The sequence below is a fragment of the Strix uralensis genome, chromosome 16 (genome assembly GCF_047716275.1).
Source record: "Strix uralensis isolate ZFMK-TIS-50842 chromosome 16, bStrUra1, whole genome shotgun sequence".
NCBI classification, from domain to species: Eukaryota; Metazoa; Chordata; class Aves; order Strigiformes; family Strigidae; genus Strix; species Strix uralensis.
The window spans coordinates 8,680,479-8,697,612 of NC_133987.1; the positions used below are offsets into that span (position 1 = coordinate 8,680,479).

A 17,134-nucleotide genomic window follows, 5' to 3' on the forward strand; every position below is an offset into this window, starting at 1 on the left:
TAGAAAGGTGAAAAAAAATTAAAGGGGCTGCAGGTGATGGCTGGGAGCTGCTTGGGGGGGGGGGGGGGGGGGGGGGGGGGGGGGGGCGGCAGCGCTGCTCTGCACATCTCAGCGCTGCCTTTCAGCCATCCTGCAGCCATCACTCTCTACTGCAGGGCTTTGCAGCCCCTCGCTCCAAGACAGCTGATGCTAGCGGGGGCTTTAGTGACCTCCAGCTGCACAGAGGTGCTGGGGTGCAGCTCATGATGCCACGGGGACCCAATGCTCTCCTGTCCCAGCACTGGGATGAGCAACTCCCAAAGCTGCAGCTGGAGCGTTGTGTGCATTGCTCAGGCCCTGCGATTTGGCCGCTTTTATGTTAGTTTCCCACAAAGATTCCAGTTTGCTGGGCCAGAGCGGCTGGAAGTGGTGCTTGTAGCTGATTCACACAAGTTTAGTTGTCTCCCAACATTCCCTCCCGCCCCGAGTCTCAAATATTTCTCACCGCCGTCGGTGCCAGGACGGGTGTCCACCCATCACCGTGCACACACAGCTCCCCACTGAGAAGACCCTGCACCACGAAGCTCCCGTGCTGCAGCCGGGCTGGGGACGCAGTGATTCACACAAAGTCCGGGATACCGAGTGACCCAAATGCAAATTAAAACAAAAAAAAGGAGGTGGAGGAACAGTGAAAAGGACTAAAACAACAGTTGAGGCTGCAACTACCCAAGGACCGGGAAAGCCTTTGGCTGGACACAGCACTGGAACATTCCCTGGGCATGGTGGTGCTGGCACAGTGCTGGAGCATCCCTTGGGCACGACGGTGCCAACAGCAGCGGTCCCTACGTAACAGCAGTGTCCCCACCAAGCCAGGCTTGTCCCCACCCTGACGCCAGACACCAGCGCTCTCCAAAAGGTACAGCCACCTTATCAGCTGTGGAGAGCTGGCAAGAGTAAACAGGACGTCCAACAACAGCGCCGGGGAGCAGATGAAAGCAGGCTAGCCTAACGAGCCCGCCAAGTATGTGAGAGCAGCAGGCTCTGCTTTTGTTTTCCTTTTGTTTATTAATGCATCTATTTATTTACTTTTCAGCCCACGAGTGGGGAGGGAGGAGGGAGAGGCTGGGAGCCTGGTGTGGGACAAACCAGAGGGCTGGTGTGCTGCTTGGCCCTGCTCCCAAAGGCAGGTTTTTTTATTTGGTTGGGGTTTTGTTTTTTTTTTTTAATTTTTATTTTAAGCCCTCCCAGGTGTTGCACCACCTTTACCCCTGCCAGGGGGGCTCCTGCTCTTTGCAGCAGCATCCCAGCCCCACGCCACACAGCCCCTGCCCCCCCCGTCCTTCGGTGGACACTTCATACAAAGTTTGGGCTGTTTCTGCAGTGAACAGGCCCCCTGCACCCAGCCCTGCCTGCGGCGAGATGGGTGCTGCCCTGGCCCGGCTGCATCTCCCCATCTGTCCGGGGGGGGCCAAGGGAGGGCCAGCCTGCAGAAAGGGTGACGGCACCGCTGCCGGGAAGTGCCCGCGCTGCTGAAACCACAGCCCTGTGAGCAATAGGAAAATACGCGGGCGAGCGGCGGGTGGCACAGCTTCCTGCGCCTGACGCAGTTCCCCTTCACTGACCCCACGCTGGGGGGGGGGCTCAAGGGGCACAAAATCCTGTCCCCACCACACGGTCCCAACCCTGACCACCCCCTCCCCATGCTGGGGGATGGTGGCTTTGCAGGGCTTGCTGTCCACCCTTCCCTTTCTCCAGGAATCTTTCTGGAGACCTGTGGGTTTTGGGAGGGTGGGGGGGCTGGGTCAGGGTGATGCTCAGTTCTGCCCAGATCGAGCCTCCCCCTCTGCTTGCAGAGTTTGGGGCACTTTTGATTTTTGGGGCTGTCTGAAGGGTGTGTGGGTGTTAGGAGGAGGGGTTGCTGCTTTGGCACACACCAACTTCCTGCTAGGCTGTATTTTTAGCAAGGCCAACCCCTGATAACCCTAAGATTTGAGCAAAACTGTGAACTAAGTAAGTGTGCTTCGAAAAAAAAAAAAAAAAAAAGACGCTGGGTATGGAGGAAAGCGCGGGGGGAGGAGATGGGGGCACAGGTGTAAGCTGGTACTGGTGCAGCACAAACAGAGCTGGTTTTAGGAGAGGGGGGGGCCAGATCTTACGCTATTGTCACAGCCCATGAAAGTTGGGGCTTGTTACTGGCAGGTGGGTGCTCTGTGTTGGCTGAAACAGTGGTGGAGTGGGCAAAGGGAGGGCAGGGGCTCAGCCCCCCACAGCCCCCAACCTTCCCACGCACACGCCTGCCCAGCGGCTGTTAACACCACCCTGCTAACAACCGGCTCTCACCTCGCCCCCGCCTCCTCCGCTCCCACCCCAGAGCCTGGGAAAAACCAGCCCTGAGGTGCCAAGCCCTGCCCGAGCCTTTTGGGGAGGGGAAGGAGGAGAGGACACTCACCCCTGGGGCTGCAAATGGCCAGCAGATCTCGGTACCCGTGGGAAAAAGAGGGATGCAGGCACAATCCATCCTCAGTACATCCCTGAGAGCTTCATTAGAGGTGATAACATCCGTGGGGGGGACAGGGGGGTGTTGAGCACAGCTCATCCATAAAGAGACAGCGGAGCCCAGGACCAGGTGACTGTGGTCAGCAAAAAAGCTGCTTTATTGGTGACAGCTCCCACGGGAACCCCGTGGCAGCGATCGGGTTCAAGTCCCTGAGAACACGCTGTCCATGCTGGTTCCCCATCCCACATCTATTGCTTTAAACACATCCTAGTTACAAAAAGCACAGAGTGACATTCCAGATACTGGAACATATAAATTAAGGTAAGTGATAGTTACAAGACATCGCAATTTTTTTTTTCTTTCTTAAACAGATTATCAAAGGTGGGGGATTTTTTTTCTGATCCACAGAAAATGTATAAAAAGCATTTTAAAATCTACATATTTCTCAATGTGGTTTTCTTCTTAAAAAAAGGCACAGTAAAAAAAATACTGGCGCAATAACATATTTACAACGCACCCATTATGGGCTATTTTCACTCAGCTTTGGGTTGGAAACGTTCAGCTCCGGCTCAGCCCACTTACCCCAGGGGCACAGGACTGGTGGCGGCAGGCAGGGCGGCTGCCGGGGGTTGTGGGGTCCCTCTCCCTCCCTGGCTAAATCCCTCCCTGGCAGGGAGAGCGCAATGGCCTGGCAGGGAAATGCTGACAGGCCATGGCAGGGGCCCTTTTGGCCAGCTCCAGCCACCCCAGCAGCACCCACAGCTGGGCCAGGGCTGGAGGATGCTCTATCCCCATAGCAGAGTGGGGGTGGGGCACCCATACAGCCCCCGGGGCTGGACCACAAAGTGCTCCTCTGCAAAGGTGTGGGGCTGCCCGTGTTCATCCTGCCTGCACCCGCTGCCTGCACCCAGCCAGCGAGCAGGCAGGGAGGCAGCACTGAAGGGAGACCTTGTTCAAACACAGTGCCCACGCTGCACCCGCGGCTCCGGAAAAGCCCTCCTCCCGCCCCCCATATTTATAGAAAGTCTTTACATTAGTCTCTATAAATAGTGCATAGATCAATGCTGCCGGCAACGGTACAGCCAGATGGGGGGAGCTCTAGAAATGGAGCTAACGCTAACGCCAGCTCGCAGCCCACCCCACCATCTCCCTTCAGTGCGGCCGTTGAGCACCCAGCAGCTTTGCAGCACCCTGGAGTGGTGTTTGCCATGGCTAGGGGGGCTGCCCCTGCCTGCCCTCTGCCCGCCCGTGAGCCGGGGAGCAAAACTGGCCGGTGACCCTTCATCCAAATCGGGAGCCGGAGCTTCGCTGCTGAGATTTTTGGGGCTGGGAGAGAGGATGGGATGGGTGAGGGGTTACAGGAGCAGGGTGGGGGGTAGAGGCAAGGGTGGGGAGGCACACACCAAAAAACTTAACATTTGAAAGGAAAAAAAAACAGAACAAAACAGGAGAAGCAAGCCCGGGGGAGGCAGAGCCCCGCAGTGCCTGTGGTTTCTCCCCACGCATGGCGTGGGGCCCGCCAGCGCCGCGGGGGTGCCCAATGTTTAAGTGCTCAGGACCCGTAGCTCTCCACCGTCCTGGCCAGAGCAGGCAGCGGGCACGGGCAGCCGGGCAGGCAGGGCAAGGGACAAGGGGCCGCACAGCAGCCTTCAGTACACACACACTGTGCAATACCACAGCAACGACGTCCGTCCGTCCACCTGCCTCGCGGCGAGGCCGGACTGACACACCCGCACGCAGGTCCCGCACGCCCGTCGGATACCGGGGAAATTCGGGACGAGGTTGGAGGGGACACGCGCCTCCTAGTAAACCACGTTGGCGGGGCACCATGGCGTGTCGGGGTACAGCAGGCAGTGCACGGAGCGAAACCTGCAGAGGAGAGGAGTGACGCTGAGCATGGGGCGGTGGCAGCCCCACTGCACCCCGGCTTGGGGGGGAACAGGGTCCCCCCATCTCACCTGGATGGGTCCTCCTCGACGGAGAAGGCTCCCTTCATGTGGATGGAGTTGCGCTTGTTTTCAAACATGCCGTAGCTTAGCGTCACCTGAGGGGGAAGCACAAGGGTCAAGCGGCCGACGTGGCCATGAGGATCAAGCAGGGGCGTGGAGGGGGGGGGGCTGCAAAATTCACCCCATTTCCCAAAGTCTCCAGTCACTCTTTGCATCACCTTGCAGGGATGAGCTGATGGGGTTTTCCCCCTCCACTGATGTTTTGGTCGCATGTCAATCAGTATCTTAGCTGCGATGCTCAATTTTTAGGTGACACCAGGAAACCAGATGACAGAACTGTCCACCCCAACCCCTCCATCCACCCCAGGGCATCAGGACAAGGATACCTGTTTGTGGATCTCTGTCTTGGGCACCTGGTGGAGGTTCTCCAGGTGCGAGTGGAAGAGGTTGCTCCGGATGAGCTTCACCCCCAGCACAGACTCGATGATGTAGCCAATGGTGCAGTCATCGGGCAGGCGGATCTTCTCCGCAGTGCTCATGAAGTGGCCCCCGCTGCGGGGAGAGAGAGGGGCTGCAGAGGAGCAAAGTCCAGGGGACATGGGCACCCTGCAGGGTCTGGGCTTGGCCAGTGGGCGCCCAGCTCTAATTAAAAGTCAATTAAGGGGGAACCAAAGTCCTTCCCAGCTTGTTTCCAAGCCCCCTGCAGACACCCCCAGCAAAGCAAAGAGAGCAAGGTGGTGGGACACGGTCCAACGTCCATCCCCAAAGATGTCACCACTCTGTGCCCCGCTGGGACCATGACAAGTCCCCACGGGAAAGCAACGCTGACGCTCTTACCTGGCCCATGGGCTCATCTTCAGTGCCAGCCCCCGGCTGATACAAAACCCTGCTCCGCCCGTGGCAAACCAGAAATGAACAGGGTGCTGCAAGAGAGGGGGGAAGCAACGGCAGTGAGACCTCCTCCTGCCGATGGGGGAGCAAACCCCAGCCCCGATTAAGCCAGCCCCAACCTCTTGCCCCCCCCTCACCATCTTGTTCTCGCTGATCCTCTCCGTAGCCTGGATGGGCCGGTCCAGGCTGGGCTTCCCGATGTAGATGTCCTGTGTGTGGGGGTAGCTGGAGAGCAGCTTCACCAGTGTCCGCACGTTCACATAGTTGTCATCATCCACATGGCAGAACCACCTGCGGTGGCAGCAGTGTCACACCGGGCCGGGGCAGCTCCCCGGGCCCCACACTGAGATACAGCCCCAAAAATGCAAACAGCCTCTGCTTGCACCGCGTCCCCCCGCCTCACAGCCCCACCGGCCCCCACGGCAGCCCTGGGTCCTGCTTACTTTCTGCCGGACTCGATGAACTTGTCGTACTCCACGGCCATCTTGCAGGACAGGGCCTGGCGGCTGTGGGCGGCCGAGCAGTTGGTGTTGATGACATTTCCTGCGGGAAGAGACGGGGGTCAAAGCCCGGCCTCGGGGCATCCCGTGCCTCCCTGCACGCTTGAACGGCAACGCTTCACCACACACATCCCAGGTGTGCCAGGGGGATGGAAACCCCATGGATGTCCCTGATGCTCAGTGGCCTCCGTGCCACATCGTTTGGGGCAAAGAATGAATTTTTTGGGGAATGGCTTTTACGTTCATGTGGAATAAGGGAAGGGATGAGCAAGGGATGCAGATGCAGCAGATGCACCAGGGCCACCCTACATCAACTTGCCCATCTGGGGGCCACGTACCAGCCACCCTGGGCATGAGGGGGTGTCTGTGAGCCAGCTTCCCCAGGACACAACCGCCAAAATCCTGCCCCATTCCCTCAGCGGCCACCTGTTATTTGCTCTATTTGCTCGCCCAGCTCAAAGGCAGCCTGAAAAGGAGTCATTTGCATGGGGAGAATAGACCACAGTGACCCTGGCCCCAGGGAAGGACTGCCAGGGAAATGCTCCCAGGAAACCCTGGCCTCATTGCCCACCAATCCCAGCTCACCCCAGGGACAAACTGGTGCAAAGGCACCCCACCCCGTTAGCATGCTCCCCAGCAGCATCATGCAGGCTGGGCAGACTGGGAAGGAAACCTGTTCCCAGGTGGGGGTCCCGGGCAGAGGGTTCTTTAGACACAATCACTGAAACAAGTTGCCTTGTTCTCAGCCCAGGGCCCTACAGCAAGGGCTCCTGAGGTTAGTGTCTAACCACTGGCATTTTGACCATTTTTTCAGAGTTCCTGGGGGAGGGTCCATGCCAGCCATGCTCCCTGGGTGGGGGGTCCTCAGGGGACCTGGCCAGGTCACACATGCAAAGAGACAAAGGCCACAGACTCACGTGCTTGCTTCTTCAGCTCTTCATCCTCCCCGTCTGTGAAGATGAAGGTCTGAAAGAGAAGATGAGGCACCTTTGAGGACCATAGGGCAGAGGCCACATGGCTCTGGATGTAACACAGCACCCCTGGGCAGCACGGGGGATTGGTCCCTCCAGGATGCCAGTGGTGACTTCTTCCCCCTCACCAAAACCCAAAGTGGCACGCAACACACTCAGCTCCAGACCAAGAAGGGTGCCAAGCCATCCTGGCTGGCCATGGCACACAACACCATACCTCACCAGGGCACAAACCCCAGTCCCCTCCCAGTGCCTGCGCTCAGCATCCCCACCCTCTCGCCTTTTCCACAGGGCATCAGCAGGCGGGGGGATTTTGGGCAACACAAGGGCTGTCCCCAGCACGAGGCAGGTGTGCAGAGAGGAGTAGGTGACAGGGAACGGGTGCAGAGCGCAGCTTGATCTGAGCAGGGACTTTAGACTTTAGCCGGTGCGGCCGGCACATGCGGCCAGTGACACCAAAGCAGCCGCCCAACGTCTCTCCTCACCCAGGCAGGTGTGTTTGCCCGTGGCACCAGCTGCCAACCGCGTCCCCAGCCACTCACACAACACCCCCACGGCTCCTCTCTGCTCCCTGTCTCCCCAAGGGTTGCTGAGCCGGTGCTGGTGGGTGCCTCTCCAGCCCCGAGGAGGGGACAGTCCCTCACTGCCCACCCCAGCACAGACCCCACGGTGCCAGGCAGCACCCTACCTCCTGCCCGGGCACCCGAGCTGCCCGCCTGCCTGCAGTCCTCTATTTACACAGCTAATTCCTGGCATATGCTGCCCGGGAAGGAGGTTTGGGGCGGCAGGGGGGTTGCTGTTGGCCTGGGATTTGGGGAAGGGCGAGAAGCAGGAGGAGAGAGCAGGGGGTGGGAAAGGCATTGCCATCAATCAGCGGGCAGCAAACAAAGCTGGAGGAGAGAAACCACAACCAGCTGCCAAGCGCTATTAAAAACCAGACGTGCACAAAAGGGCAAAGGAAGAAAGACAAAAGGGCTGGGGAAGGGGGGGAAGGCAGGAGGCAGCAATGGGGAGGAAGATGGAGCTTGAGCGCTGGGGATGATGAATTACAAGTGAGCTGGAAATTGGGTGCCACCCCACAGCCGGCCAGCCCGGGAACGCGCTGGGGTTTTGTGGTTTGTTTGAGGAGATGGGTACAATAGCGGGGTTGACTTTACTCAGCAGAGGAGAGTTAAGCGGGCAGCGGTGGTCATTAGCATACAGCTGCGCTGGTTAACCCGGCCGGCCCGTGTTTGCTCAGGTCCCGAGCGGGGAGGCTGGTGGGGAGAGCCCAGATCTGCAGGAAGGCTCAATGGGAGGGGAGGAGGGCGCGTTCCTGGGGATGGGGCTACAAGCGACCTTTGGAGCTTGAAAAAGGGGAGAGAAAAAGAAAAAAAAGGATGGAGGAGGTGGGAAGGCAAGTTCTCATAAACACACAATGTGCCACGCAGCCCAGCTTTTGGGGAGGGACAGAGGTCAGCCCCCCAAAGGGTCAGGAAGGCCTTGAGCAAAGGGGATGGGGGGCCCAGTGATGATGAGGGGCCTGTAGCCCATCAGCTGCAGGGCCAAGGATGCCCGTGGTCCTTGTGGTCCCAGGGACCCATCACTGCTGGGATGGGGCAGGGTCAGTGCTGTGCGTGGAGGAGGAGGATGTCACCCCCAACCAACGCGGGGTCCAGCCAGCACCTTGCTGCTGGTCTGCTGGTCCCCAATTCCCCCAGGGGCTCAGGGAGGGCTCAGGCAGCTGCTGGGGCTACAAGTTGAACCAGGGCAGTGGGACACTATCCAAGGATGCCCAAGACAACCCCATCACAAGCCCCTTCTCATCCACCCCAAGACACATGGTGCCCCAGTACTTCCCTCACCAAGCTCCAGCCCTGCCAGAGGGGCATGGGGGAGGCAGGGGACACGCAGCCTCTGCACAGGCGAGACAGAAAATGTTTGCTTGATTAGCTCAGAAACACCGTCCAGCAACTGCCTTCATCTGCTCCAAAAATAACCCCGCAACTAACCCTCTGGCTCAGCCACTATAAATAGACCAGAGGGACAATTGTTTATTAGTTGCCCGCACCGAAAGGCTTCATCCTAATGAGGCATCTTCCCCCCGGCCTCTCCCCGCATACATCCCCGTAGTTTTCCGGCTGTCGGTGGACCAGGAGGCACCCTGGGGACTAGGACAGAGGCTATCGGGGCCTCACAGGTCCCCCATCTCCCTCCCAGCCCCAACACAACATTCAATTAAAACTAAAAAAATTAAAGCCTTCATTTTTTAATTAATTTGTCTGATTTCTTGGAGGGGAGCTGCACCCTCCCTGCACAGCCCCCTCGCCCAGGGCAGCAGGGAAGAGGAGCAGAGGTGCCAGCTGAGTCTGGAAGGGGACAGGTCAGGAAAGGAGGGGGACAAGAAAACACCGTGTCTGTGTGACAAGGAAAAACCACGGATCAGCCTTCAGCATCCCCAGTGTGGGGCACTGGGCATCAGGGCAGCGCCCAGTTTACAGTGGTGCAAGTGGGATGGGACACTGCAGCCAACGTCACCTACCAAGCCACCATCTCCAGACTCAACGGCAGCAGGGCCAACCCCCCACCCCTCTCCCAGGCAGAAAGCACCCACAGCCCTTACACCAACCCTCTCCACCCCTCTCCCACTTGGCCCCCATGCCAGCCATGGCACCAAGGGGTGCCAGGACCTCCTGGGCCCCCCCACAGTAACTTTTCCTGCAGGGTGCAGGAGAGGAAGGGCCCACTGCCCCCCCCAGCCCCTGCAGGAAACCTCATTGTTCTCAAAACTGCAGCTTCAAGAAACACAGGATGCCAAATCCCTCCCGAACAATAGCTGCCACCGCTCCATACAGGCCCGCACAATGCGCGGCCTCTGCGTACGGGACCAAGAGGCACTCGGGGTCCCTACAGCCGGGATGGGGTCAGCCCCCCCCAGCTGCCTGCAAGGAGCCAGGCAGCCGCCGGCAGCCCCCCGCCTCCTCCTCGCCCTTGGAGAAGGCCCATTTCTTTTTTTTTTTTGCCCTCCCCTTCATTTCTCTTTTCGTGGTGACTCATTTCCCCCTCCACCGACCGAGCTCGTGGGTTGCTCATGGCTGGGTGCTGCTCAAGGCGTCCCACCAGCCAGGGCCACCCCGGGGTCATCCTGCCCCGCTCTGCGCTGCCTGGCCCAGCGGTCCAGCCGGCTTCCTGGGGTGACACACCAGCAGACCCCGCTGCCGTTCCCACTTTCCCCAGCAGCACACTCACCAAAAAGGGGAACCTCAGCCAGGCAGGCACCCCTGTGACCCTGCGGTGCACAAATCCTGCCCCCGCACCATGTCTCACTTCCCCGTGCTGGGAGAGGATGGAGCACCCTGTCACCCACCTACACAGCACCCAGAGGGGGCCCCACCCCATTTCACCCCAAGAACATGGGGGAAGCAGCCACTCCACTTAGGTGTGGGCAAAGGAGGGAGCGAAGAGGTGCTGGGGGTGGGGGGGGGGTTCAGCCTGCAGCAGGGCAATGGGCTCTGGGGGGAGGCAAAGGTGCTGCTGGAGCACGTCCCTGTCCAGCTTTGTGTCCCCCCCAGCAGATGTTTTCCCTCCAGCCTTCGGGGCTTAGGAGGGAAAATCCCCACCCTGCTTCAACAGTGTGATGGCAGCATCGCAGCTCCTGCATGGTGGTGGCTTTCTGGGCTGGGGGGGAGGTGGGGGGGGGCTGTGCTGGCACAGCAGTGCCAGGGCTGGGACCTGCAGAGGCGGGGAAGGGGCTTGCAAGGCCGCAGGCCCTTTCTCCCCCCCATTCCTTTCGGCAAGAGGAAGAATCCTTCACTGTAATTTTAAATGCTATAATTTTTTAATAACCTCCTCGCAAACAATGAGCTCATTGTGTGGCAAGGGTCCCCCACCCTCCCGCCTGGCGCTCCACGCGCGCTGCTCACCGGCTCTGGGGCTTTTATGGACAAGGACAGCGGCATCGTTTGGGGCAGGCAATTAAGGGGCCCCCACCCCCAAAAACCACACAGGCTACCCAGGGTGGGGCAGCAGGGGGGGACCCTCACACATGAGCTGAGTTCAGCAGTGCTCAGCAGACCCTGGCACACAGCCCAGGGCTGGGGGGAGCCTGCTGCGCCATGGAGCTGGTTTGGGATGAGCAGCCCCCCTCCCCCAGTCCCAGCCACTCTGGTGGGAGCCCAAGTGGGACAGGCGTGCCAGCTCGCTGCGCCATAGCCACCCCCAGGATGGGGACCCTGGCCAAGGTGCTAGAGAAATCTGGGAGCCGCCATCCGGAGCTCCCGATCCAATTTGGGAGTGTGCTCTCCGGAAGGCAAACCCATTCCCTCTGCCCCGAGAGCAGGAATTTTTCAAAGCCTGCAATTACCGCACTGAGCTGGAGGAAGCCAGCGGATCCCACGCTGGCGGGACGGCAGCCCAGACCCTCGCGGGCACCGCGGCCTGTGCTGGGCCTTCGGGGTACCCCAGGGACAGGGGATGTTTCTTATGCGACTGCCACTGTAAATCACCCGACTCAGCAGGAAAGCAGTGGGTTTGGACTCGCTCCTGTCCAGGATTTCTGCCTAATGGCCATTTTCCTCCCCCCCCCCTCTTTTCTTTCAAGTGCAAAGTTTCTCCAGTCTGCACTCCAGCATCCTGAGGATACCGAGACAGCTGGAAACTCTCCCCAAAGCAAGGAGGGGAAAACCCACAACCCTCATCCAACAGCAGCTTGTCCAGCCTGGATTGTGCAACCGAAGGAACCAATTTAGAAGGGAATAGGGATATGCCTTCCCCAAGCAGAGAGAAGCAGGAAGGAGAAGGGGGTGCCCTTTGCAGTGTCTTGGAGGGGACAGAGGGCAGGAAACGGGGACTATTGTGGGCAGAACAAAGAGCAGCCAAGGAAGGACACAATAGCTATTCCCACTATCTGCCAGGGTCCAGCCTGGCGGTACCCGCTGGGTTTAACCCCTTCGCACCAGTGCCTCCATCCCTCCTCCCCGGATAGCTGCCTGGCTGACAAACGGCCAAGAGGGAGGTTGGGGTTTGATGTAAGAGGAGGATCAGGGAAAGGAGAGAAATGGCATTGGGCATGGGGGAGTCTCAGGCCTTGGGCAGGAACTTCCCCATGTTGGCAAGGCATCACATGTGCCTGAGCACCGTTAGTGAAACAAGAGCGAGAGAAGGACAGGATGAGCAGAGTCAGGCCTGACTCAGACCAAGAGAGACATTTGAGCAGAGGCAGCACCCTGCTGTCACCAAAACACCCTCCTGGGGCAGAAACCACAGGGTCGGGCAAGGAGGGGATACAGGAACAGCACAGCCTCCCCCAGGACAGCAAAATAAGGAAGAAGAGCCCCATGGCACCAATCCTGCACTCTGCAGGCAAAAAAACCCAACTTGATGCCAAGTTTGGGGGAGCCCAGGGTACCCCAAAGCTTCCCAGAGACAGTGGCCAGGTCAGTGTGGGAAGACCAGAGCCAATGGCCACCAGCAACATGGGTTCATCCCCTCTGCCTTCATGTGTCTTCCCCCAGCCCTCACTTTGCTCCACAGGAGTTTGTGTCGCCTCCAGCTCTCTCGGTAGCTCCTTGTCCTCAAGTGCTGTACAAGAGACGTCACTCAGCGGCTTTGCTTGTCAGGCGGGCACCTCGCCGGGCTGCGGCCCCCCTGGCTTCATGGCCCTCATCTCTAGGCAACCTGACCTGGACACGGCCAGCTCCAGCTCCCCCGTTCCCATGGAAAGTGCCACACAAGAGGCTGCGAAGCCTTTTCTCTGCGCCAGGAGAAAAGGGGCTTTGTTAGCTTGCCCAGGGGGACAGCGTGAGAGCCGAGCCTCGGGTCTCTGGGAATCCAAACGGACAAACGAAGCACAACAAAAAAAACCTAGAAGAAAGCCGGAGCTCACAAGAGGGAGGGAAAAAAAAAGAGCAGCCATTCCCAGGATCATCTGTAGGTGCTCAAAGAGCGTTTCCCCACCACCACCACTCAGCACCCCCTCACAGTGACAGCAGAGCATAAAAGAGGTTTCCATTAAATGTCTCTCCCTGGTAGAGTTATCAGAGCCACTGCCAAGCCCAGGAGACCTGAGCAAAAAAAAAAAAAAAAACCACCAAAAAAAGGACAACATTCTAAAGGGGAAAAAGAGGCAAGATAATGCTTGGGGTAATTTGCAGGAGCCCAGACCCCACAGGGTCCGGCAGACCCCGGTGAAGGAGATGGGGCAGGTCAATCCCTCCCGCCTTCCCTCTCAGCCACACCAGATTTAAAAAAAAAAACCAAAAACCAAAAAACAAACCAACTCAGTTTGCAAGCAAGAAACACAATTCCAGGACAGGAGGAAACACGTGAAGACAGTAGGATGGAAAGGTTAGGACCAGGCATAACTTACTTGGGAAGCTGTCTAAGGATAGAAAAAGTGTCTTAAGAGCAGATGGCAAGGCACATTTCCTAAGGAAACAGCTTTTTTTTTTTTCTTTTTTAGTTTTGCTTTAGTACTTGTAGGCCAGGATAAGAAACTGCCGGGGCTCTGGGCAGGACATCAGTATGGTCAGGAATTGGACTAGCTGGAACTGCCCTAGTGTGGGTGAGCCAGAGCACACCTGCAAGAGCCCCCAGCCACTCCAGTCCTGCCCAGTTCCGGGCAAGTGAACCGAGAGCCTGGGCATGTCCCAGTACTCTCCTAGCCCTGTGCTGCTAAACTGAGTGTCCTTTGGGCGACCCAGCTGCAGGCATCTCATGAGGTCCTGCTAAACTTCACCCACAGCCAGGCCCTGCAGCCCAGGAGAGCACCCACAGGGACCTGACCCTGATTGTGGCCCCAGCGGGTTGCATTGCATCCCGATACCGTGCCTCAGTTTCCCTCTGGACAGCATCTCAGGGCAGGCTCTGCAGTGGGGGCTGCTGAGCAGGAAGGACCCCAGAGCAGAGTTGGAGGCAGGGGAGGGAGGCTGCTGAGTGCGAGAAGCCCAGGTCAGGCTCTCTCCATCACTCACCCATCCCAAACTCAGCCTGCAACCCTCCCAAAAACACGGCTGGCCCCAGAACAGCCCAGCGGCCTTAAAAAGCCATCCTGCTCAGCGACACGGCGGGAGCAGAAAGAGGAGGTGACATTTGCCGGGTCACAGCACCCCCCAGACCCCGAACGACGAAAGGCCGGGACCGCAGCGGACCCCCCCGGGCTGCAGCCCGGCCTGTGCCGCCCCATCCCGGCCAGCGGCAGGGACCGTCCCGTCCCCATCCCCTTACCATGTCGCGGTTGCGGGAGATCCAGGTGTCGAGCAGCAGCTCCAGCCGCGCCTTGTGAAACTTCTTGGTGGTCTTGACGGCGATGAAGACATCGCGGGGGGAGATGTCCTCGGCCGGCGGCCGCGGGGGGCTCGGGGGAGCGGCGGGCAGCTCCCGCCGGGCCCGGCTCAGCCGCCCGAAGTAGTCGGCGAAGCTGCGGAGCCCGGGGGGTCCCTGCGCCGCCGGGGGGGCCACGGCCGCAGCCGCCCCCAGGCTCTGCAGCGCCCGCTGCGCCCCGCCGGCCTCCCCCCGGGCCAGCCCCGGCCTCCCCGGCGGCTCCACCATGAGCACCAGGAGGCAGGTGAACATGGACCCCACGAGGGACAGGAGCAGTTTCCTCCCGCAGCTCTTCAGCATCCTCCCGCCGCTCCGCTCCTCCTCGCCGCGCCGCCACCGCCGGCCGCGCTCCGCCCGCCCCACCGCCCCCGGCCCCCGCCGCGCCACCGCCTTTAAACCGCCCCCGCCCCGCCCGGGGAGGGACCGGCACCGGGGCCGCCCCCCCGCGGGGCGTGGGCAGCGCGCGCCCGGCCCTGCCCGCAGCCTGCCCGCGCCCGTTCCGCCCCCCCCGCGTCTGCCCCGCCAGCCCGCTCCACGCGTCCTGCCCGCCCCTGCCCGTGGCTGGCCTCTGCCCTGCCTGGCCCCTGCTCACCTCCTGCCTGTACCTCGCCCTGCCTTGCCCACGGACGGGAGCGCGTGGCAGGGTGCAGGCAGGCTGCCCGCTCCTCCTTCCCTGCCGCGGAGACCCGGGGGATGGTGGGTGCAGGATGGGGGTACGCGGGTCCCTGCAGCCCCCCGCATGCTGCAGCATCACTCCTCGCCGTTTCACCGGCAGCACCGGGCGCGTTCCCCATCCCGCTCGTCCCGAGCTGTCGTTTCCCAGGGCCCAGCACCAAGGTTTTCTCACGGCCGTGTCCAGGAGGTTACCAGAAAACCAACCAGCCTGACCAAACTCCAGGCAGTTTCCCATCAGTCTCCTCTGAGGTCAAGCATAATTAAAAAAAACCCCAAAACCCACAGCGGTCCTCTCACTTCCACCGAGCTCCAGTCTGGTGGGTAAATCTGGGAACAGGGTGCTGGGGGGTCTGTTCCCGTCCCTGCTCGGGGAGACCTGGAGACACTCCCAGACCAGGGTAACCCATCCTGGGCGCAGCACCATGCTTTGGAGCCAGTGCTGATGGGCAGCCCCAAGGTGCAGGGGTGTCTGAAAACAAATGCTACGCAGGTGCCAAACAAGCCCCCCCAGTGATCACTGATCATGATAACTGTGTCTTGTTAAATGAGACACGATTTTTCCAGTGGGAGAAGTGGCGGCTGCAAGGGAAAACTGGGTTGAAATCTGGTCCTGCATGTGCCACCAACCTGCTATTTTACTGACGCCAAAGCCCGGGGCCTCTTTTCCCCCTCATCCTCTGTCTCTGTAGGCAGGGAGCTCTTGGGGTTTTCTCTCCCAGCATGTGCGCTGCTACAGGGAGGCGGATTTGGGTTTGGGCCTGAGCTGCAATGTAATGCCATAATCAGGGGCTGCTGCATTTTTGGGCAGGGACCTTGTCCAACTTGCATTTTTCCTCCTGTCACGTGCTCCATTCATCTCTGGCACTGGATAAACAATACCATAATACCAGGCAGGACGAAGCAGGGAACCTGCTTCCTCAGGCAAGCCCCAGCATTTGCCTTCTGATTTTAGGCTATACATTCCCTGGTCAACCCTCGAACCATGGTCCCAGGCTAGAAATGCTCAGGGAGGCTGTGGGGTTTGGTTTTGCACGGCAATGCCCGCGTCTGGGGAGAGACCTGTGCTGCCAAAGAAGTCTCCCATAATAAAAGAAAAAAAAAGCAGTTAGACCGTACAAACACAGGAACCAAATCCCACACTCCCCACTTCCCTCTATTGCTGCAGAGCCCAGCCTTCCAGTCTGAATTTGCTTTTTTTTTTTTTGGGCGCCCTTTGTCTCTAACCCGATGGCACAGCAACCGCAGCTCGAGAGGCAGCTGAAAAGCCCGATCGGCAAAACACTGAATGAAGAAAGAGCCCCTTTCTCCAGGAGCCAAAAGGGGAGGAAAGGCACTTTTCCCCCACCAGCTGCTCTCCCGCTCCCGCAGCCTCGGCGCTGGCTGGGGACACGCGCCATGGCCAGATGTTGGGGTCCCGGCCGGCGCCACAGGGCGGGTGACAATACGGGCTCTGTGTGTCGCTGGCCCCCGAGCGATGCAGCGGGGTCTGACGAGCCGCTGTGCCGCCACCAGCGCTGGCACAAGGGCTCTCCTGGCCTCCCGGTGCCGCCCGTAACCCCCTTCTCAGGACTGATGCTCCGCTCAGCCCGGCTGCCCGGGGTCAGTGAGCCGTGGCGGTGAGGGGAAGCCGTTCTTTCGGCGACATTGTCCCACCAGAGAGAGATTCCCCCGGGATTGTCCAGCCGCTGGCTGCGTCCCCGCAAGCTTCCTCTCCAGGCGCCTGGCCTCCTGGCTCGGCCCTCGCCTGCCACGTGGACGTCCCCAACAAGGCACCGTCCCCCTTGGGGAAACGGTGATGGGGTAAGCGGTCGCCCTACTCCCCCCTCAGTGGGCACAGGATGGTATCCAAGGGGCGGGGAGCAGGAGGGGAGGATGCTTTCAGGAATGCCCTGTGCCTGGTTTGTTGGCATTCAGCCACTCTTCTGGGTATGAAGAGCCTAACCCTCACTGGGGTGCCCCCAGCATCAGACAAATTTGGGTGCCCCATAAACACAAGGGACAGGGGAGAGGGACAGTGTCACGTCCGCTCTGCAGGAGGGATGCCCAGGGCTGGACCGTGAGGGACATCTCACTTCCTCCCCCAAAAAGGATCCCATTTTGGACACGGTCCGTAACTCACCCCACTGAGATGTCGCAGGGTGAGCCTGCCTGTGGCTGTGGGATGGTGGTGTGCTCCCTGCTTTGCCTGGCTTTGCAGGGATGGGTCCAAGCCAGACCCCACTGCCCAAATCCCCCAAATCTCAGGGATATGTCCTTTGCAGAGGAACCCCACCAGCTCATTCCCACTGCAAATTAACCTCACCAAAACCCCATAATGGTTTTCCACTGGAGCTGGCTGGATTCAGCCCCACACTGACCCAGGACTGGGGCTGC

At 59.8% G+C, this 17,134-nt stretch overlaps 1 protein-coding gene across 1 annotated transcript; it reads right to left on the bottom strand.

Moving 5' to 3' along the window:
• Positions 1 to 2,601: 2,601 nt before the first annotated feature.
• LFNG (LFNG O-fucosylpeptide 3-beta-N-acetylglucosaminyltransferase) lies at positions 2,602 to 14,441 on the bottom strand. Its single transcript, XM_074886212.1, has 8 exons — positions 13,991 to 14,441; positions 6,734 to 6,782; positions 5,760 to 5,859; positions 5,454 to 5,607; positions 5,263 to 5,348; positions 4,812 to 4,977; positions 4,435 to 4,520; positions 2,602 to 4,345 (listed from the first exon to the last, which is right to left on the bottom strand). The coding sequence occupies exons 1-8, from the start codon at positions 14,384 to 14,386 to the stop codon at positions 4,279 to 4,281; spliced, it is 1,104 nt and encodes a 367-aa protein (XP_074742313.1). The 5' UTR covers positions 14,387 to 14,441; the 3' UTR covers positions 2,602 to 4,278.
• Positions 14,442 to 17,134: the final 2,693 nt, after the last annotated feature.